General features: G+C 53.9%; 2 protein-coding genes across 4 annotated transcripts; both read right to left on the reverse strand.

Moving 5' to 3' along the window:
• Window positions 1-151: 151 nt before the first annotated feature.
• Window positions 152-21383, reverse strand: LOC122371652 (serine-protein kinase ATM-like). 3 transcript variants are annotated; one of them, XM_043348112.1, is made up of 3 exons: window positions 21234-21383; window positions 4025-10736; window positions 152-3750 (listed from the first exon to the last, which is right to left on the reverse strand). In XM_043348112.1, the coding sequence occupies exons 2-3, from the start codon at window positions 10710-10712 to the stop codon at window positions 1781-1783; spliced, it is 8658 nt and encodes a 2885-aa protein (XP_043204047.1). In that variant the 5' UTR covers window positions 10713-10736; window positions 21234-21383; the 3' UTR covers window positions 152-1780. The 3 variants fall into 3 exon arrangements, with proteins under 3 accessions (XP_043204047.1, XP_043204048.1, XP_043204049.1); XM_043348113.1 differs by having other exon boundaries at window positions 21286-21368; XM_043348114.1 differs by having other exon boundaries at window positions 21133-21238.
• Window positions 296-952, reverse strand: LOC122371654. The gene has a single exon (XM_043348117.1). It carries the CDS (start codon window positions 950-952, stop codon window positions 296-298), a length of 657 nt encoding a protein of 218 aa, XP_043204052.1.
• Window positions 21384-23132: the final 1749 nt, after the last annotated feature.

Genomic DNA, 23132 nt, shown 5'->3' on the forward strand with positions numbered 1-23132 from the left:
TATTGGACAGACATCAGCAGCGATGGCCCTTTCAAGGAACCGAAATTTCAGGCGGATGCAACTAGGAACAGTTTCAGTGTGAAAAAATTACTGGGTTTAGGGTGCCGCAACGCTCAACGGTTAGTTGACCAGCAGCTGGGAAACGTGAGGCTCAGTTCAGAGGCACTGCATTACTTTATTTTCCATTACCACTCACACATCTTGCAAGGCAGTACCGTGTCAGCGGCCTTGCTCCTCCCAGGCCTGGAGTTGCCCGATCTAGTCGAACAGTGTCCGACGAAGCTACAGCCGCAGCCTAGTGAAGCAGACGCGGCAGCGCCGACTTCTGGACGTGCACCTGTGGAACCTCCTGCTTTTCGACATGGACTTGTGGCAGCTCAACGTGCGGCTGCTGCGCCTGGACGTGCGGCTGCTGCAGGGCCGGCTTCTGGACGTGGACCTGCGGCACCTTCGGCACGTTGATGTGCACCTCCGGCGCGGCCTGCACGTGCACGCTGGGCCGCTGGGCGGCGGAGTGGGCGGCCTCCTCCGGCCGCGCCGCCGGAGCCTCGTCCGTCGGGTACGGGATCGCCTGGCACGGCGGGTTGATGTTACTCGGGAAGTCGCACGAGTTGGACCTCGGGTTGAACTCGAGTCCCGGCTGGCACTGTTCCTCGAAGGCCACTCCGTAGCTGCACTGGAAGTACTTGTTACAGTCGTACGGGTCCGGGTACAGGCCAAAGGTGGTCGGGCAGTCGAACCACGGCGACGGCGTCGGTGTCGGCGCCTGCGGGGCCGGCTGCTCCGGCTGTTTCGGCTCGGTGAAGACGCGCACAACTCGGGGCGACGGTGCGGAGCCGGCCGGCAGGTGGCGTTCCTCCAGGAAGTGTCTGACGGCGTCCAGCTGCCGCGGGTTGGCGGCGCCGGCCACCGCCAGGGCGGCGCAGAGGAGCAGCAGCGGACGGAGCAACATGGCGGGGCGGCGGCGGCGGGCGCACTGACACCCACTGGTCGCCGCACCGTATCAGCCGTCAGGTGACCGCGCGCCGCTCGGACCGCCCCGATAGCGCACCGGGGGCTCAGAGGGCACGCGGTGACTGAGGTCCGGCTGAGCTAGAAAGTAGAAACTTTCCAACACTTCAACCCAAGGCCGCATCAACCCTAACTAAAGCTTTGTTCGGACTCGTGCGATGAGCTCACCCTTCATTGCATATTATCGGTGGATATAACGACGGCCTGAGACCGCAACGGACAGCGCATCATTGTCAATACCATTTCACATCAGCCCTTGACAATGTTTTCACTGATACCCTGAATTGCTTCGAATATGTGACCCCATAGATATGATGTCCAACTGAGCTTTAAACTTCGCCCTACGATGCTGCCATCTAAAGGTGACTTACTTTACCGAGTTAAACGACCTTGTCATACCCAAATTGATCCGTGATAGTTATCGCACCTCAGTTTGCATCGACCAATATGGTGTTGGAAATGACAGGTATTGAGATTCGTAGTTTACACGGAAACAATACGGCAGACATCCCCCAGACTTCTCCACTTCCCTGGTGCCCCCTCCTCATGGTGGACGCATATAAAAGAGATAGGGGTACAGCACAAATATAGCCAATGACGTCTATTCTGGAATGCCGCTACATTGCACAAGTACAAAAGTAACCGATCTGTATCACAGCACCTGAAAGAGCCTTCGTCGTTTCGGCTGGCTCGCTACAAAAAGCAACACATCCGTATTGCAGCAGCTGAAACAGCCCTGGCTGTTTCGGCCCGGCTCGCTCTCACATCCTCACAGATACGCCTGCCAGCCGTTGAACAGTCGGCACAAGTTCTCCGGGTCGCGCGCCTGCTGTATCAGGTGGCTCACCTGAGCGGCACAGGTCATCACCTGACCCGCCTCCTGTCCCCGCAGCTTCTCGGCGAGCCGGGCCAGCGCCCGCTCCGCCTGCCGGTTGTCCCCAGCGGCCACGGCTGACCTGTGGGCGTCCCGCTGCTGCAGACGGTTCACCTTGTCCGGCGTCAGCGTCCACGCGTATAGCGGGTCATCGAGCAGCACGCGCACGATCGTCAGCACCACCTGGACGCTTTCGCGAAGCACGGAGAGCGTGCGCTCGCAGGAGCGTCGGAAGCGACCCTCCACGCCGGCCACGCCCATACCGTCGACGATATCGCGCGTCAGACGGAACGGCACCGTCTCGGGGGTCGGCAGGAGGCGACCCGTCTCGAACGCCACGCCGAGGTCGATGTGGACCACCTCTGCCGAAGCCTTGTCGATGAGAATGTTGCTCACGTGGCGATCCCCCAGGCCGAGGACGTAGCCGGAGATCGAGGAGGCGGCCACACTGTTGGTATAGGCGACACGTCGCTCGTACCAAGCGCACGGTTCTGGGAACCGCTCAAAGAAGAAGTGCCGCATCACCGGCTTCAGACGACGGCACACCTCGGCAAACGCGCGCCGTTTCTGGTCTGCCGACTTCTTGGCGACAGTCTGCATGGCGCGTCGGGCCTCGGCGGGCGTCATGTCGTCGGGTCGGTAGCGCACGTGGGCGCCGCCGCGCTTGTCGGCCAAGTAGTCCGCCAGCGGCTGAGTGTCCACGCACCACTCGATGAGGCCCGAGCGCTGCGACAGTGGCACCACCTTGTAGGTGCGAATGGTGAGCGGCGGTTGGTCTGGCGCGGCGCTCTCCGCAAGAAGCAAGTTCAGCACAGAGAACACCTGCTGCATCACGGCATCCTGCCGTAGGTCGTCACGACCCTTGAGCAGCTGCGGCCGCCACCGGCCGTCACTTCCCAGGCAGCGCAGCTTCTTGGGAGCGTTGACGCCACCGACCATGTCATACTTGTTGTCCCATTTGATGACGGTGGGCACGGCCGTGTAGTCTGCGTCGGCGCGCACCGGCAGGGGGACCGTCTGCACGGCCACGGCCGACAGCTCACCCAGCTTCAGCAGCCGACACCCGGACGGCACGCGGCCAGAGCTGGCCGTGCCGACGTGGGTATGGTAGGCCAACTCGACCAGCGCCGCGCTGGCCGCCTCCAGCTGCCGCACAGGCTCGGCCAGCGCTGGTTTATTGGCCAGCCGCTTCACCAGCCGGGTAGCGGCCGCCGTCCGCGCCTCCCCGCCTGCATCAGTCGCTGGGGCAGCGCCACCGGCCGCGTCCGCGTGCGCGTTCTTGAGCGCCAGCAGCACGGGGAGCGTGTGGTGGGGGTGCTCGGCGGCGCAGCGTTCCAGCAGCTCCTCCAGCAGTTGGGCGGACTCCGGCAGCCAGCCGGGCCGGCCCAGGCGCGCCGCCAGCTGATACAGCAGCGGCACCAGCTTGAAGGCGGGCAGCCGCGGCGCGGCCGGCCGCAGCAGCTCGCACACCTGGCCGGACGTGTCCGCCAGCCACAGCGCCACCAGCCGGTACACGAGCAGGTCGCGGTGACGGCCCAGCTGCAGGCAGCGCAGATAGCTGGCCACTGCGCGGCGCTGGAAGGCGGTCCGGTCGTCCTCCGCTTGGCGCAGCTCCGCCTCGTCCAGCTCCGCCGAGCGCGTCAGGTTAAAGTGCTGCCGGTGGAAGTCCTTGGTGTCCGTGTCGGTTTTGGCGGCGGCCGCCCGCTTTCGGAACTGGTCGGCCTCCTGTCGCATGCGGATCGCCTCGGCGCGCTTAGCGGCGAAGTCGGCAGAAGTGACCCATTCGTCGACTCGCTGGAATTGTGCGTCGGCGTACTGGCCGGCCAGGTAGTGGGCCTCGAGCAGGGCACGCTCCGAGTCCGGGCCTGTCCGAGCAGAGCACGCTGTCAGCTCACAGCATCACACAACAGAGGCGACTAGCTCAGTTTTGGTGCGGGAATCTAATCCATTCAACACATCAAGTCAATTGTTAGCATAGGACATGCAGCAAAATGTATATTGCAGTAAAAAGTGAAATAAATCGCTAAGTTTGCAAAAGACGGACATAAGAGTAAGCGAAAGTAGCGATAGAGCGTGATGTCTCAGCTATATGCGATCAGCTGGCAGTAATGTGAACGGCACACAGCAGCCGTTACTCACCGTCTGTCATCTGCTCCAGTTGGACGATGGCCGGCTCCAGGTGCTGCTCCAGGATCTCCTGCGGTCCCTCACGGTGCACCTCCGACAGCCAGCCGGCATACAGCACCTTCAGCTGGGCCAGCTGGAGGCGGCGGCCGGCCGGCTGCTGCTCCCTGGTCCCCTCGTCCAGCAGGCCGCGGCACAGCCACAGCGCCGACTCGGCGTCGCTGCGTGCCCAGCTGTTCTCTGCGCGGCAGCGGATGGACGGCACGCTGTCGGCCGGCAGCGCGGCGGCGGCCCGCTCGGCAGCCGCCAGCCGGCCGGCGGCGCGCGCCCCCTCGCTGAGACGCAGCAGTGTCTCCTGGCGCAGCAGTAGGGCGTCCTGCAGCGTCGGCTGCCGCTCGGCCAGCACCGCCAGCAGAGACGCCGAGAACGACAGCTGCGGCTCCTCCAGTCGGAAGGGCAGCCGCGGCGCCGGCGCGTGTCGCCAGCGGTCGCAGAGTGCGCTCAGTTCGGCCGGAGAGCCGCCGGCCACCTGACATAGCTGGTCGGCGCGCCAGAGTAGCCGCAGCCGGCTCAGACACAGGCCGGCCACGTGAGTGCTGGGCGTCGCCGACCCGGCGAGGACTGCGAGAGCCGCGGTGCGGCCCCGCTCCACAGCCTCCGCGGCAGCCGCCACGTCACCGTCCCGGAAGGCAGACAGGCAGGAGAAGAGAGCCTGTTGGAGGCCCGGAGTGGCGGCGGCGGTCGGCGGCGGGCAGGGCGCCGACCAGTCCGCCAGCCGCCAGGCCGCCTCGCAGCTCGCCTCCAGCAGGTAGGACGGCACCGCGTCCGTCGCTCCAAGCTCGGCAGTCAGGCCGCGCAGCAGCGTCTGTGAGCTGCCCAGCAGCTGCAGCTCGGCCAGACAGCGCAGCAGGCCACGCTGCGCTACCGTCGTTCGCTCGGTCGCCAGCACGTCGTAGGCGGTGAGCGCTCGCAGCCACTCACCTTCCTGCTCCAGATAGACGGCCTGAGTGAGCGAGTCGCCTCCGCCGGTGCGCAGCGCAGCCACGCCGTCCGCGTCTCCCAGCTGCACGTGCGCCTCGCAGAGCAGCGAGCGCAGCTCGTCACCGTCGGCAGACCGGGCGAGCAGCGGCGCGTCATCCTGGTGCTGTGCGTAGCAGCAAACCTCGGCCAGCAGGAGAGCCTCGCAGTAGCGGCCACAGCGGAGGGCCGCACCCGCCGCCGCCGGCAGTTGCAGCTGCAGCCAGAAGTTACGCTCCCAGGGCGAGTCGCCCCGGCCGCCGGCCGGCAGCGGTTGCCGGCGTAGGTACATCACCACATCCAGCAGCGCCTGAAGACAGAGGGGCTGAGCGGCCAGAGGCGCCCGGCCGGCCGCAGCGCTGGGCGTCGGTGTGGACGCCACAGCGCTGCTCTCCCGCCGCTGCATGCTCCGGTGCTCCTGCAGCAGCCGGTTGAACCAGCGGCTCAGCACGCCCCGCACGTGTGTGTCCGACAGCAGAGCCGCGTAGGTCGCGTGGGGCAGCACATCGCGACAAAACTCGGCGCCCTTCACCGAGCAGAGTGGTGCGAGGGCGGTCAGAGAGGGGGTGGAGCGAGCGCCTGCCTCCAGAAGTGCCAGGGTCACGTCCGTCAGCCAGAGTTCGTACTGGCCGTGCTCGGGCACCCAGAGAGTCGCAGAGTCCAGTCGGCGCAGTGCCTCGCTCGCAGTCAGCAGTCTCTCGGGCGTCAGTGGCTGGCGCGTCATGTAGAACGGGAGGAGCTCGCTGGCGAAGCTGGGCCGCTCGACAGCTAGCAGTTCCTGCCAGCGGGTGGCTGCGGGCGAGGCCAGCACGGCCCGGAGCGCGGTGCCGGCAGCGCTCACCACGCTCACGTCCCGGTCGGTCAGTAGCTGGTGCAGTCTCTCCAGCAGGTGGACGTCCCGCAGCTCCTCCTCGCCGACAGCGTCGGTGCGCTGCCACGCCGGCGGCGACACACGCAGCGTGGCGCCCTCCAGTCGGCGCGGCCCGACGGCGCCGAGCAGGCGGGCGGCGGCGCGGCGCAGCTCCCCGCCCTCTCCGGCCGCCAGTCGCAGCAGGCGGGCCAGCAGGGCGTCCGAACAGTCGGCGGCGGCCGCGCTGCCGGGCGTCTCCACCTGCTCCAGCGCCGCGCGCAGCGCGTGAACGTTCAGCGCACCGCCGACAGAGAGTGTCCTCAGTACGCCGCCGGCGGGCGCCAGCGTCAAACCTCCCAGCGGCCCGTCGACCGGTAGGCAGGTCAGCGCCTCGGCCGCCGCGCGGTACCCGTCCGACAGCGGCCCGAGCAGAAGCCTTAGTGTGCCGGCGGCCGAGTCACGAGCCGGAGCACACTCGTCGCCCGCGCAGGCCTCGTGAAGACCGACTAGCGCGGAACAGAGCAGCTCCAGTGCCGGCGCCAGGGCGTCCGGCGCCTGCTCGGCACAGGCGCGTGCCAGCCGACCCAGCGCGGTCGCCCACCGTTCGGCGGCGGCCGCCTCAGCCGGCAGACGCAGCGCGGCCAGCTGGTGTGACACAAACGACGGCACGTCCAGCATCACAAACGGCCGCAGCTCCTCCAGATGGGCGAAGTCGTCGGCCAGCAGGTCCAGCAGTGCGCAGTAGCGCCGCGTGGCCGCCAAGCGGTCGGCGCTGCCGGCAGCAGCGGACACATCTGTAGCCAGGAGCAGCAGCAGACGCTGAAGGCCGTCCTCTGCCGGCCTACGCAGGCTCACCACCAGACTACTGCCGTACATCTTGTCAGCAGCGAACTGCAGAGCCGGCACGATACACTCGGGTTTCGCCCCGTGGGCGCGGAACAGCGCCGCCAGCACCTCCACTGTCTGGGCGGCCAGCGCGCGGTCGAACGTCTCCGAGCCGCCGACCAGCTGGCGCGCCCGGCTGTACAGTCGCTGCGCGGTGGTCAGCGCCGCGCCGTCACTGCCTGCCAGACCGGGCACCACCTGTGCCACGATCTGCGGGACACAGGAGAGCACCAGCTCGGCTGGCTGCTGCTCCAACAACTGAGCGACGGCGGCCAACTGGTCCTGGTGACGCCCTAGCAGATGGGGCACCACACAGCCCAGCTCTTCACGAACAAACTCCTTGGCTGAGGCGAACTCGAGGAGCTGGTGCGGGAACTCGAGAACAGTGAGTCGCTCGGCCAGCCACTGGGACACGATGAAGTCCAGATGAGCCTCCAGTAGACGTCGTGGACTGGCCAGACCGAGCGCGGTCGCCAGGTGGCGCAGCGCGCGCAGTACCAGCTCCGGTGACACGTCACGCAGCCGGGAGGCTTGACAGAGTGCCAACAGCGCCTGTGGTCGGCACTGGCTGCTGCCCAGCGCCACACGACACAGCGCCAGGCACAGGGTGGCGGCACGGTTCGGCGCGTCGTCCGGTCTTGTCCACTCGGCCGCCTGCTCGGCAGTCTGCGCCATGCTCTCGATGACAGACGGATAGATGAGCTCAAACATCTCCTGAACGGAGGGCGCGGCGCCCTCGACAGCGGGCTGTCGCTCGCGGGCGGCAAACACCGACTCCAGGAGCCGGGTGGCCAGCAGCCGCGAGCGGTGGGTGCTCCAGGCGCCGGCGCCGCGCTCGTTGGGCTCTGCAGGCGCGCTGAGGTGAGTGAGCAGTGGCCGCGCCGCCCAGCGTCCGTCCACCACTGCCCAGCGGCCGCACGGGTCCTGTTCAGCCAGCGCGGCCAGCAGCCGCAGCAGCGACAGCAGGCAGCGCTCGCCGAACCGCGCTGTCTCCGCCTTCCTCACCATCACCGTGACGAACTTCATGGCGTCGGCGCGGTCCTTGTCACAGCCGCGCCGTGCCACTGCCTGCACGTACCCGCCGGCCATCGTGTCCAGCACGGCTAGATTAACAGCCACATCGCGGGGCCAGGCGCGGCAAACCGCCTGCAGCAGCTCGCTGAGCGAGACCACGTGAGTTGTGCACAGCGCAGAGGACGACGGCAGCTTACGCAGGAGATCCAGCGCTATGCGCATATCACCCGGGTGACGCACATCCAACCGATTCTCCAACAACGCCATGAAGACGTCAGACAGAAGCTCTTCTGGTGCCTCCGATCCGGCGATAACGTCTTCTCCGGCGTCGACATCTGCGAAAGAGACCAGCAGGCGGCAAGCTTCAAGGCGCACTTCCTCTAGCTCATGTAGTGCAATATCCAGCACACTGTCACGGCCCGGCTCCTGTGCGCTGCTGCACTCGGCTTCAGAAAACTCCGAATCCAGTGGACTCTCCCCCGACGAGTCGGAAAGAGGATCTGAATGGCTGGCGCGCCTCGACTGCGGCAACAATCGGGAGGCCTCGTCTCTGAGCAGCCGCAGCGCCTCTTGAGTGAACACTCGCGGCGTGGCAGACCTCAGAAGACTACCCAGCGCGCGGCGCCCGGCGGCGGCTTGGTGAGGGGACCCGACTGGCGGCGCCTCAGCCGTTTCAAACAGCTCGCGTAGTCCGGTCAGTAGGGACAGCAGAGTCAGGTGGGCATTTAAGTCGACAGTGGGAGGCGCAGACAGCTCCCCTGCTGCCGTCCGGAGCAGGGTAGTCACCAGCGAACGCAGACTAGCCACCAGCGGCGAGTGGCGCAGCTCGTCAGCCGACAAAAGGCCACAGTCGCCGGCGAATCGCAGAGTACTGGCCGCCAGCACCGCCGTGTCGCACGCAGCACGACACCAGCGAGACACCGCGGCATCGCCGGCCGAGGGGTCGTCGTTTCGCCTCTCTGCAGCCGTCACAAGCGCATTCAGCTCTGACAAAATCTTAGTCTTCAGCGGCGCCACACTCGCCTCGCCCACGTCTGTTGGCGGCATTGCCGGCGGCGTCGGTGGCGAATCAGCGACACGTAGAGGCTCCTCCAGCTCACTGCACACATAGAGCTCGCCCAGGTCTGTGTACCAATCGGTGCCAGCAGCAGTTTCATTGCTACACCACTCCACCAAACTGCCGAGGTCGGCCGCGTTGTCTCGAAGGGCGAGTCGGACGAGCGCCTCTGCCGAGGCTCGCGGCTCGCAGCCACTTTCCAGCAGCCACTGGGCCAGTCGGCAGCGGGTCTCCGTGGGGTCGGCGGCCGGGCCGGGCGGCTGCGGAACAGCGAACCGGCGCAGGTACTCCAGGAGTGTGACGACCAGCGGGGGCGTCACAGCCGCCGGCACCGCCTCTCGCTGCAGGTATAGCGCCAGGAAGGAGCGGCCCGGCCGCGCCGCGCGCCGACGCAGCAGAGCCTGCAGCAGCGCGTGACTGGCGTCCTGGCGCTGCACCAGAGAGGAGGCCTGCACGGCCAGCTCCCAGATCCTGGCCCAGGCGGCCGTTACGTCGTCCGCCTGTCGGTCCGGCACGCGCTGCGCCGCCGCACAGTCGAGCAGTGCCGCGGCCAGCCGCAGCTGGTGACACACCACCTCAGGCAGGCGGCTGCCGGCGGCCAGCAGGCTGACCAGCAGGCTGAGACAGGGCGGCAGCTGCGCCGCGCTCAGCGCGTCCGGGTGGGCGCCAATCAGCGCCGTCAGCAGCTGCAGCCACGGCACGCACTCGGTCGAGGCGCGCGTCTCGTAGATTCTCTCACACACGGCCCGCACGCCCACTTCCAGTCGCCGCCTTTTGGCCGGCCGGCCGTCGGTGGACAGACTGGGCAGCAGGGTGACATCCAGCACCGTGTCCTCGTCCCTTTCAAACAGCAGATACGCCACGTCGGCGAAGAGCCGCACCCAGTCGTCAGAGAGCGGGGTGGTCAGCGGAGCGGCGCGGCCGACCATCCGGCTCCGGAGGCAGCGGGACTCCACCTCGTCCACCACCACCTGGTACATCTTCCTCAGCTGGCGGGCCCACGTCTCCTCTGCGGGCGCCATTCGCAGGCAGAGCGGCGCGCGGGCGCACACCTGCAGCCGCAGGAAGGCCAGCACCTGCTCCTGGCACTGATGGCGCGCGTCAGCCAGCTGGCAGACGGAGGTGAACAGGCGCTCGCCGACGCGGCAAACGGCGCGCCGTCCGGAGGCAGCCGTCAGCCGCAGCACCACGTTCACCAGCCGCAGTGTGATCGGCGGCGCATCGCGCAGCAGTCCGTCAGCGTCCAGCAGCGGCAGTAGACCGCGCACCCGCGCCAGCAGCGCCGTCTGCTGACAGCCCAGCTCGGCAGTCAGCGACAGCAGCGAGCGCAGCGTGTGTGTCTGCAGCCGGTGCGGCGGCTCGGCCAGTAGCGAGATGACGCCGGAGAGCAGGTCACGCCAGCCGACCAGCGACAGTTCAGCGCGCACCAGCGCCGGCTCCAGCAGCGCGGCGCTCAGCATCGCACACAGCTCTGGGCCGGCGGCTGCGCGCCGGAACGGGTGGCGCAGGGCGGCCAGCAGCGTGCCGGCCAGCTGAGTCGCCTCCAGACGAGCCCGCCCGCGGTTGGCGCGGTGTGCCACGGCCCGCAGCAGCGACACCGCCTGCCGCGGTACCAGCTCGCGCTGTGTCAGGTTCTTCCCACGGCGGGCGTCCTCCTCGGCTTTGTCCATCTCCTTCTGGAAGTGGATGACGACATGCTCCCAGACGTAGGTCCAGTTGAGTCGGTCACGGTCCCGGCCGGCGTCGTCCAGTTCGGCGCAGAGCGTCGCGTTGTCGGCGATGAGCTGACGCAGCTGGTCAGCACTCTCGCGCCGGTCGCGCAGGCGATCCCCGGCCACCGTGCGGCAGCAGTCGCGCAGCGTTTCCAGCGCGGCGGCCATGGTGCGGCCGCGCACTCACCACCCCTGGGGGGAAGGGGGGGGGGGAAGACAGTCGCCGTTAACATCACACCCAGCCGACAGCAGTAGTAATAGCTTGATGACTATTAGCATTGATATACCACTGTACCACTCAAATACGTTCTGCCAAAAATATATCCATCAATGCTAAAAGTATTGACGAAATGCACCTGCACATTAACCCTCGTCGGCCCTATCTGTTTCAAAGTAAGCCCCAACCAAAACAGGGAGCCCTCTCTCCTTAAGAGGGGAGGGGGTCTACAAGCCCCCCCCCCCCACTCTCTACCGTTTTTCGAGGGACAATTTTTACGGCCCCTCTAGAGCAGATAAAAAAGCTACCATAAGTTGAACAGCCAACCAGTATAAGCACTTGCAAGTAAGTTAGGTATTTTAGAAGTATGACTGAAGCAAAACAGTTCCCTCGTTGACCACATCTCATTTAGCTCAAAACTTCATTTGCATGCCACCTGGGGTATGGTAACAAAGTAACTGGGGCATTCCACGTCAAATCAAACACCGAAATCCGTCATCCCCTTCGATTTTCCTGAAAATTTGTAGGCAGACTGGGCATGGTTCAAAACTGAGTTACGTATAATATTTTCGAAATTTGATAACGTATCGCTGAGATATAGGTCATCGAATATAGCAAAAATGCCACACATCAATTTTTTAAATGGCTATAACTCTGGTTCCTTTTCTGGTATCAAAATGATATTAACAGGGTCTTATAGGCAATTGATAAGACTTTGATTTTTAATTATAAAATTAAATTGAAGTGACCTTGAAATGCATTTGACCTTGAATTAAAACAGAAAAATTTAAATAGCAAAAAACACGTCACCTTCGATTTGGGTAATTTTTACATATTATGTCCGTCACAATGTTCTTAACCATCTGTGAAAAAATTGGAGTGGGCCATTCATAACTTTCGCGGCAAACGCCGTTTTCATGCATCAACATCACGCAACCGCGCGTGACCTTGAAAGACAGAGTCAAGACATGCTTGCTTGTGTACACTTTCTGAAATGAATGATTGCTGATTAGTGATATCCCAAACTCTGCGAGAATGGAAATGCATAGTCATCGTAGTCAAGCATTCACGTTCCATAGTAAAAGTGTCTCAGGCAAACGGTATTTTGCGGTGAATTTTGAGCCGTGTGGAAATGCATCATGAAGTAAATTCAACGAAAACATTATCACGCAACGATATCTTCACGTCTTTTGATCTTCACTATACGAAAGAACATACATTTTTTTAAAGTATGTATGGGGAATTTCTAGTTAATCCAATAATAAATATGGCAGTTAGAGGCCTGCTAGGAGTAACATGTCGCCGGCTGAGGCGGGCTCGGCCGATGCGGGAAACGCAGCAATCACAACTTTGTGTTTACACGTTCATATTTCAATTGTTTACCAACCGATTTTCAAAATTCTTTCACCATAAGATTGCCTGTACATTTCTTAGTCTTCTTACAAAATTTGACGCGAATCGAACGTAATCAGCGGTAGGGAGTGCGATGTAAAGACGGAACCGTTCTGTTCCGTCCCGGCACAGTCTACAATTCAGGCGGCGCGTAGCGGTCCACAGTGATGCAAATGGGGTTCACGAGTGGCCATAAATACGAAAAAGGCCCAAAATTCAAGTTCACTTAATCGAATAAATCGTAATATGGTCAGTCAGGCAAATGTTTGGGGTGTCTGAAAAAGTATGATTTTAATGTTTTTGTCAAAACCGGCCTCGTGTAGGATTGTCAGAAGTCGAGACATTTTCGATGTCGTAAAAATGACTGTCAGGTACTTGAAATTCAAATGCCGCTAGCGTGCGTGCATGTCATACAAACTGCAAAAATTATACATGAAAATGATCCCCGAAACCTGCTGCTTCTAATGCCACGTCATAAAAAGCCGTATCTATTTTGGTTTGACGGTGAGCTAACTATTTGTAATCATGTTGCAACAGCAGTTTTTTACCAAAAAAAAAAAATGCTTTCAATTCACCTACAGCACTTCACACAGTGTGTGCCCGTTAGTGCACCATATCATAGCATTCCCTAATCATTTCTGAGTCGCATCGTGAAAGAATTAAGGCGCTAGCACAGGGCTGACCGGCGCTACAGAAGTTTTCGTCCGGCACAGTCGGGTGCCGCGGCGCAGCGGGCGGCCCGGGCGGCCGCGCCGCCGCGCCGCCCGGACGCCGCGCGGCGGCACCCACTCGCCCACTGCGGCACCCGACCGCCCGGACAAAAACCTCTGTAGCGCCGGTCAGCCCTGTGCTAGCGCCTTAATTCTTTAACGATGCGACTCAGAAATGATTAGGGAAGGCTATGTTATGGTGGACTAACGGGCAGACACTGTGTTAAGTGCTGTAGGTGAAACGAAAGCATTTTTTTTTCTTAGTAAAAAACTGCGATTGCAACATGATGATAAATAGTCAGATTACCGCCAAAGCGAATGAGATGCGGCTTTTTGTGACCCGGCATTAGAAGCAGAAGGCTCTGGGGATCATTCTCATGCATAATTTTTTCAATTTGTACGAAATGAACGCAAACCAGCGGCGTTTGAACTTGCGAGTGTCTGACCGTCATTTTACGACCTAGAAAATGTCACAACTTCTGACGATTATACACGAGGCAGGTTTTGACAAAAACATGAAAACCATATGATTTCAGATGCCCCAAACATTTGTCTACTCGGCCATATCGCAATTAAAGGGACCCTCCCACCTTCAAAAAAGTTAATGAATTGGCATGAAAGTGATGTCGCTCGGTTCAGAAAGAGCAAAAACGAATATCTACCAAATTTCATCGAAAAATATTCACCGGTTTTCAAGATTTCAAGACTTTTACTTTTGTTTACTTTTTGGGATCTCAGCTGTTCCTAGCGACTTTATTTGAAAGTGCGGCATTTGTTGCGCGCAAAGCAGCATATACCACCGCGTGCTACCAAACGTTTTAGTAAAAGATTTAAAATCGTTAGATCTCCGCTGACGTCACAAATTCTAAGGGGGCATACCAATGCATTAGCCCCTTAGAATCCGAAAACTGCAAGTTTGAAATTCGATATCTCCGAATTAAAGCATTTTTCGATGTTGTGAGTGCCCAAACCGGTATTTTCAGGCCATGGCCACCAATTTGGCTATCTCAACTCAAATCTAATGTTAAGGTGGGAGGGTCCCTTTAACTCAATTTGGTAAACTTGACTTTTGGGTATTTATGGCCACTCGTGAACCCCATTTGCATCACTGTGCGGTCGGCGCCGGCTGCCGAGTCGCCGCGTCGCTGCGGCGACAGGATGTTCACTTTACACCGCTATTACTAGAACAGTTGTGAACCGATTTTCTTATTGCTTGCACGATGAGATGTCCAATACAATTCTTGACAGGTAGCCATAATTAATTTCGCAATAATCTTACGAGATATTGGCGAAAAACAGGAGGGGTGGGCGAAATTCGCTCTTCCCCCTCCACTGCGCGTGCTAACACACGTTTGCATATGTGCAATTTTCTTCAAAACTTATGAATGGCCCACTCTAATTTTTTCACAGGTTGTTAAGAATATGGTAGGCAATAAAATATATGAAAATGAGCCAAATCGAAGGTGACGTGTTTTTTGCTATTTCAATATTTGTGCTTAAGAACAGAGTTAAGCAAATTTCAAGGTCATATATTTAAGTAGGTGCAATTCTAAACAAATGCTTAAGAAATTACCTTAACAGTAAGGTTTATTTCATTCAAATCAAACAAGTACAACCAAAGTTATGGTCGTTCAAAAATATAAAGATGCAACATTTTGTAAAAATTTGATGCCCTATATTTAGAAGACCTGTGGTCAGAATGTGCAAAAAACATCAATGTAATGTCCGGGGCCACACAGGAACTCGCTCACAAATTTATAATGAAATCGCTGATGGTAAGGTGCAAAACAGCCGATTTTTGTTCGATTTGACGTGGAATGCCCCAACTGTTTAGGTCTATGCAATAAAGATAATATCGAGTGTAGAAAAAGGCCAAGAAACTTGGCCAGGGCATTCAGTCTTGCCCTTTTGGGTAACTGTAACACTTAAGTCTTAACCCTCGCCGGACCTATTGGTTTTCTACATACGCGCTGGCCGGGGGGGGGGGTACGACCCCCCCCCTCGCCGTTTCGCTCCTGGTGGAGCTAGCGCGTCGCGGAAAAAACGAGCGTGTGCGCCGTTACGAGACGCAGAGATTTGTACCCGGTTTTAAGGTCCTAGGTCAACCGGTGACCTCTGAGGTCAGGTCAAGTGCCCCAAGGTACGGTTCAGGTTTTGGTAAATAACTTCGCAAAAAACGGCCGCAGAGCCGCGATTTTGGCAGCATCGTGTTCGCCTCGCTCAGGCGCGTCGAATGATATACTTTTTGTTCGGGTCAGGTCAACTTGGGGTGTTGACCTCAGGTCAAGGTCAGGTCAGCACCCCCAGGTCACGAAGTTGGTCAAAAGAGGTCATGTCGCATATCATTCGATTCGGCAGGTCTTCCTGAGTCCATTGGTGGCTTTCCCGAGTCGCTAGCTCAATTTGATCAAGAGTTATTGACGAAAAACTAATATGACCTTGATGACGTCATAAATGACGTCACGCAAGGTCAACATTGCAAAAGTGACGCATCTTACCTTGCAAGGAGTGCATCAAATCACGATTCTGTGTGCTTGAGATAGTTGGAGATCGTTTCCGGCGCCAGAATAGCAGTTTTCATTTTTCCCCATTGACTTATAATGGTGAGGTCACGAAAATGACCTGACCTCATATCACCTTTAGGAAAAATCCGAGATATCTAAGTTGTGAGACTCATAATGGATACTAGATCCTGCAAGTTTCATTTCCCTGTGACATCTCCTCTGGCAGTGAGGGCGTTGCGAAGTTGCGACATCTGAAGACCGTGCAGAGGTTCACTTATGACGTCATAGGTCAGTGAGCTGACCTGACCCAAAAATGCGGCTGGTGTCAAAAGATCCGGCTTAGATCAAAGGTCAGGTATGCCAAGTTTCAGCTCTCTATTGCCAGCGTGTTCGGAGCTATCGTGAAAAAAAACCTATGGGGGGGGGCGGCACCCGCCCCCCCCCCCCTCGGCCGGCGGGGGTTAATGAATACATTTAGCTAAAGTTTACTGCCTGGGCCTTTACAAAGACACTGCATGGATGGATTCATGAACACATTACATTACATACAGCAGATGCTCAGTGGAAGGATAAACCTGCACACAATATGTAGTTTCTCCCCTGAACACAACATCAAGAGGAAAAGAGAGCACTCATGAAAACTGAAGGTGAAGAGGCCTGCAGCCTGTGGGCAGAGGCCAGCTCTTGGCCTTACAGAAAAGCTCCAGTTGTGTCAGTGACTGTAGGCGTCTAAACTGCAATCGATGATATTGTCCTGTCAGAGGAGTCTGCCATGAGGCCATCTACCGAGGCAAAAATGACATTTTACCATTTTGCCTTTCATAGTCACATCTTAACATAAATTATCAACATGATATTGTTTTGACATATACTCTCTGAGTGTCTGATCCCATCAGTTTGTTGATTCTGGATTCTAGATATTATCAAATATTAGGCAAATTTTAAACCTCGCCCTGGCAGGGCATTTTTCATTATACGGCCTGGCAGGGGGCAGGGGGTCGATGCGACCCTCTCGCGATTGGCTCCTATGGCACCTAGAAACACCAAATTTGGTAGGTAGGTGGGCCTCCTGGCTCCTGGAGTTCTCCCTTCTGTGCAAATTTGGTTGCTCTAGGTCAATATTTAGGGGCGGGTTTGGGGGGTATAAATGTAAAAATTTCGCTAAAACAGGTCAAAAGTTTTTCGCTTATAACTTTTGATATAATTAAGATAGAGCAAAAAGAAAAGCACCAGTGAAATCCACGTCAAGGCGCGTCGAATGATAGCGGATATCTCCAGTATTTTCCGAATATAGTATTTTCCCATAGGCTTAACCCTCGCCCGTATAGGGGGGGGGGGGGGGTCAAACGAACCCCTCGGCTTTTCGCGAATAACTCGCGTAAAAAGCGGCCGATCGCGACGAGACTTTCAGTACCCTCGCATTACTCAATTTTACACCTAACCTGAAAATTTCATGACCCTGACCCAGATGACCTTTGACCTGTGACCTACTTTTCGAGACCATGTTTGGCCGGAATCGCGATTCGGCGTATGTCGGCTCGCATTAGCCGCGCGTTTGCAGTCTTTTCGTGGGTTCAAGGTCACCTGAAGGCTGAAGGTCAGGTCAGGTCACTGACCTTTGATGACCTCGGTTCACTTTTTCGAGTTTTACATGTTTCTAGGCCAGTTTTTGGAGCTGAATTCGAATTTAGCAACCAAACGAACATTTACGAAGTAGTTTTGGTGCCTTCGTAACATGTTACGAAGCTGTCAGAGGCGGTTGACACCTACTACGAATACCCTGCAGGCTCTACTGGTTGACCGACCTGACCTGACCTGACCCGACCTGAGCTAAATGCATGAAGACATCATCTGTGATCAAAACTAACATGATATTCGTGATCAGCACCCCGAATACCCCATAGCAGCCACGCTTTACGACGTTCTAACAGGTCCCGATTTTCCCGACTTTTGGGTCATTGACCTGACCTGGAAGGTCAACCAATGACCTAGGACCTTAAAATTCGGTATCATCGGCTTCCTCTCGTCACGGGCAGCACGCTCGTTCTTTCCGCGAAGCTCTAGCTCGATCAGGGGCGAAACGGCAAGGCAGGGTGCCCAACGGACCCCCTTATACGTTCGCCGCTGGAAAAACCCCAATGCGGGCGAGGGTTAACATTACGACGTAATTACCTCTAACTGACCTCAGGTCAGTCACATAAAAAACCCGAACTATATGTTATACAACTCGATGAACTTAGCACATCCTGAAAGTTTGAAGGAAATCAGTCCAAAATTGTGAGTTGGACAGGTGCAAAAAGAAAATTGAAATTTGACCATGACCTTGCAGTGTTCTAAAATTGGATTTTGGTTGGGTGTGCCGATGAAGAGAAAAAATCCTAGGATGAGAAAAAAGGAAATAAATAACCGAAGTATATTTGCAAAAGTGTAATGCCAATTTGAATGCCAACTGATAAACCAGGATTTCATGTCAGAATCTTGACAGGGCCTGTGAAATAAAAGGATGTGGATGTATCATCAACTGTCACGTGACATGTAAACTGGCTGTTGGAAATACATGAAACTTTTTTACGAGATGAAGTAAAGTCGGTCATTCATATTTTAGGGATGAAAGTATTTTCCCCATTAGGTGTGATTTGCCACCAAAAAGTCTGAAAAATGGAACACTGTGACCTTGTACCGGTTTTTCTGACCTGGTGACCTGACCCAAGGTCACCCGGACCTGAAATTTTCAGGTCATATGTAAAAAGGTTGCCCCATAGGCTGTGCCGAATTGGGCGCCGCCGTTTTTACGCTATTTTCGAAAAACCTTAGGGGGGGGGTCGCATCGACCCCCCCTCCCACCCACCAGGGCGAGGGTTAACAAGTATAATGAATATTTGATTTAAAGCCTATTATGCATGATAATAAACCAATTTATTTTTCATTTCAAAAATTTATGAAGAATCACAACCAGGGAATGTTATTCATTCATAGCTGATAACTAATAACAAGCATAATATGCAAATGTTTACCCAAGGGATGGATTCAAATCATTTCTAAGCTTATCAGTGTAGCAGTAATACTTCTAAAATCTATCAAAGAAAAAACAGAAAGCTAGTATGCTAATAACAGATCATGACCATTTTATCTATCTACTTTCTGAGAAAAATTGAAGAAAAGGAAGGAAGTTGTAGCTATTCAATAGTGTAGCTAATATCCAAGAAATGGAAAAGACTCCAAATGGGCAGCAACTAGCCAGGGTTTAAATATTACATAATGTTAAAAAAACATGATGTTTATGTAACAGCATTTAGCAACATGCCAAAATACTGGAGTTGCTAAGTGAATATCTGACCCAAAGTGAACCAAAGGAATCATGTGCTTGAGAGAATGTAAATATATGATGTGATGAAATGTGTAAAACATTTTGCATGTAAAATTTTGTGACACATCATAAACCTAAAACTAAGCCAATTCTATTCAAAACCTATTTACAGCTCTTCAAAGAATGGGCCCAGGATAGTAACATGAGATTCTTCCACTTCTGGAAAATACAAAAGGTATTCTACCAGTGGAAAGCAAAGATTAAAAAATGGAATGAACCCATTACAGTGGGGGAAACTGTGGTCAAATCTTCTATTTTTGGAAGCCTTCCATTTTTGGAAGGACCTTCCATAAATGGGTATGCATTTTCCAAAAATGGAAGGCTTCCAAAATTGGAAGGTCTAATCTCAGTGTTCCCAACTGTGATTCACATTCTTTGATTTAAGTTACGGCCTTTTTAAATGTGTAACATTAATAGTTGATTTTGCCATTTATGATCATTGATATAAGGAGAAGCAGCAGTGCTAGTGTTGGTAATACAGGCATGCTATGTCAATGTACATAGTGATATAATAGCATGGTGTCCTGGCGCACTGCTCTCTTTTTCTACTTCTAGAGGACACATAGAAATTCAGAAGAGAAAACAGCTGGTCAATAACCAACCAGGAGGAACACAGCTATAGCCCTGACAAAAAATGGTTTAAATTAAACTTACTATTCCTCATATAAATTGAAGATTCATGCTCCTTCGATAGAAAGTAACACGAAAAACGGCGCAGCAACGCCTATTTAATTCGTCCCATATTCCGGAAAAAAACATTGAAAAATGACGAGACCTCCACCCAAATGTTTGGCAAAAGCCTTAAAAAATTGAAATCAACCACACAATATGCTAATAAATGCAGAAAACGGCAACAAATACAAGTGTTACTCGCCACTACACTCCCGAAACCGCCGCACTCTGTCCAGACAATTCCGCACTGTAAATAAAGTCAGCGGTATCGAACAAACATGGCCCGTCACTAAAGTACTTTTAAGGATATTTACTTTTCGTTTTTGATGCTTTTTGCTTACAAAATGTTTGATAAAGTCTTATAAAACCATCGTTTGTCGGTAAATTTTTGTCAATTTTCCACGACTCATTACTTTGAAAAATTACCTAAAATACATCCACGCTAGGATTTAGGCATCCACGCTAGATTATGGACACTTCACTATGGCGAATAGAAAGCGACCAGGGGCGATAGTCGCATTTGCCTCATGTTCGGCGGAAATCGGTAAGTTCCAACATATGCGCAACATTTTCTATATTTGGGTACGATGACGTCGTCAGCGTACCCATTTTTGGAAGGTGCGTACCCATATATAGAAAATCCTTCCAAAAATGGAAGGCTTTCTAAAAATGGAAGATTTGACCACAGTTTCCCCGACTGATTAGCAAACATGAAGACTGTGGACACTGGTGGAGGAGGTAATATACCAGTTATCACTTCCCTCAAATTATTTTTTTTTTCAAGTTTTCTGATATTTTTGCTTCAATTCATCAACAAGAAATTAATGAATATTCAAAAATACATTTTTTCAAATATGTATTTGCATATGGGAACGACTATTCACATTCATAAAGCTATGTGTTCTTCCAAGTTCCATAAGGCAAAAGTTCATGTAAAAGAGAATGATTTCCAAATGGAATATCCTTACCTTACCTTACTTTGCCTATGGTTATTGTTGGGCCAAAAAGCTGCTTAATATGAGTCTCAACTCAGGCTACAAAAATGAAACTTGAACTGCTTTTTTTATTTCAGCTGAAAGCCACATGTAATAAAGTGGTAATTTCATTTAAAGGGAATAGTAACTTTACCGTAACTAGTTTTCATGCAATGGATTTATGAATTTTTAACTCAAAATGATCAGCAAAGAAAATAAAACCTTTTTACAAAAAGATTATTTTGTATATTTTAATATGGGAACTATACAGTAGGTAAAATATTGTTTGACTTTAATCAACATGGACTTTGGAAGCTTTTGATGCGTTGCGGTTGACCACTCATACTTCGTAGATCAAACCCATTGGCTGTAAGCAGCATGCTGATTGGCTGACGACGACGAGTGACGATGATGTGACTGCATTCCTCAGCAAAGCACTTTTCTGGACAAGATTGGAATATCTTTGCCTAGGATGATTGTTGGGTCATAAAAAATCTGATTTGCTTGTCTCAGGCTCAGCTCAAGCTACGGCACTGCTATTCCAGTTTAAACCCCCTTTTGATTTCCTTTACTCTAAATGGTACTTGAATCAGAATATTTTTGCAATGAGCTGAGATGATTTAACTCAATCACAATTCAAATAAACTGAAAATAATGAATTTAATATTGAATATTGAGAACATTCAAATCTTTGACTTAACAGCTCGGCAGTTTCAACTTAAATCACAGGGGATATCTAAGTAAATAAATACCTGCAAAGGCCAAGGTAGGTGCACTGATATAGCAAAGCAGCGTTCAAAACTTCTAAACAACATTGACGTTCAGCGGACACTCTGGTGATTCATTAACAAACCTCAAATATCTTATAACACCCTTATATCATAATTTTAATTCACTAAACGTACAAATCCTCCACACTTTCTTCACGGATTATTCTTCATCCCTTTCATCCCTGTGTAGGAATCTTCCTTCGTCCGATGCTCTCGCCCAAGCTCCCGCCCAATTTTTATCACGGTACACATGGGCCGAGCGGCATGAATTTAAACTGTTCGAAATTTTACGTGTTTTCTGCTCATCTTTGACAAATGCGTTTTTCTTTCCTGCACACTACATTACTGCATTACTGGACGATTAAATTTGATTATCAACTTTCGGAATGTTATGAATTGACGACGGAGAGGAATGTTAAAAACAAACAAATCGGAATGTTTGGTGCATGACGTCATTTTACCTACTTAGATGAGCTGCTTTTCCCAAAAGCCTTGATAAGAGAGCACAAGGGCTGTCGCAAGCGCGTCGCCTATGTTTCGAAAGCTTATCAGGAGCGGGCTACTAATTACAAATATACCAGTAATGTATGTTCACTCTTCCAGATATGCGGGAGTGAATCCCCCCCCCCCCCTGTGACTGACCTCTGCCCGGTCTGCCGCGCAAATTGAAATCTATACCACCCGTCGGCCGTCTGACAGATCTGCACACTTAGCAGATGGCAACAAGTTGCGCATGCGTAGGTACTGTCGCGCGGCATACACTGTCGAACGTCTTCCATTTTTCCAACATCCCGTTTTATATTTTATCGTTTATCGTTCATAATTTTTGTAACTTGCGATAAGTGGATGAGCGATAATTTTGAAAATTTAGCGATAAAAGATAACGATGACCCAGTGGCGGTCTCAGCCAACTTCGCCCTAGTGTGTGTGTGTGGGGGGGGGGCATATGTTACCACCCACCTCTAACTCAAAAACTAAGAGGGCTAGAAAGACGCGGTAAAAAGCAGTCGATAGCTCTCAATGCGTACGTTTGAAAGTATTTCAGTCATTTTTCATCTTAGAGCAATACTGGGGTCACCAGAGGTCATCAAAGGTCAAAATTTGCCAACGGTCATTATATTTTTCAGAAAACATGCCGTTATCTCAGGAACTCGTATGGTTTCCTATCCAAATTGACCTCAGGTCAACGGTTCAGCCTTCAGAGGGCAAAAACTCCAAAAATAGCTGTTTTTACGAAAAGTGTTTTTCGACAATTACTTTCGCCTTCAAAAAGCCAGAACATTTCTATTGCCAGAATCGTGTTCCTCTCGCCGAGACGCGTCGAATAAACTATAATTTGACCTTGAAAGGTCAACTTGAAAATTTGACCTCAGCTCAAGGTCATGAGCTGACCGGAAAAGGTCATGTTGCATATCGGTCGATGCGTCTCAGCAAGACAAACACAATGAGACCATCCCCAGCGTCCTATCTCTTTCCAATCGCGAGTTATTGGCAAAAATCTGTTTGTAGCCTCAAATGACCTCGGATGACCTTTCTAGAGGCTATCAGCAAAAATGACACCTTGGTCATCACGGATGGTCCAAATCATTGTGATTCTGAAATATTTGGACTGTTCCTATGCGTACACACGGATCTAGAGGCATTTTCATTTTTTCTCCATTGACTTGTAATGGAAAGGTCACGCCACTGACCTGACCTTAGGTCACGGATATGAAAAATCCGAGATGTACAAATTGTAGGCGCCCATAACATCATGCAATCCACCAAGTTTAAAATCTTTCTGACAAACACTGCATGCTGGACATGATTACAAACTATTTTATGCTTGGTCAGTTAACTTGACCTGGTGACCTGACCTGACATGACCTGGGGTCAAAAATTTCACACATTGTCCAAAATTGATGTACCAAAAGCTAACCCAAGCGGCGCGGCGCTACGCGCCGCGGTTTTTTATTCACACGCAAAAACGCGACAGGGTGGTA

The sequence above is a fragment of the Amphibalanus amphitrite genome, unplaced genomic scaffold (genome assembly GCF_019059575.1).
Source record: "Amphibalanus amphitrite isolate SeventyFive unplaced genomic scaffold, NRLGWU_Aamphi_draft 001267F_arrow, whole genome shotgun sequence".
In the NCBI taxonomy this organism is placed as follows: domain Eukaryota; kingdom Metazoa; phylum Arthropoda; class Thecostraca; order Balanomorpha; family Balanidae; genus Amphibalanus; species Amphibalanus amphitrite.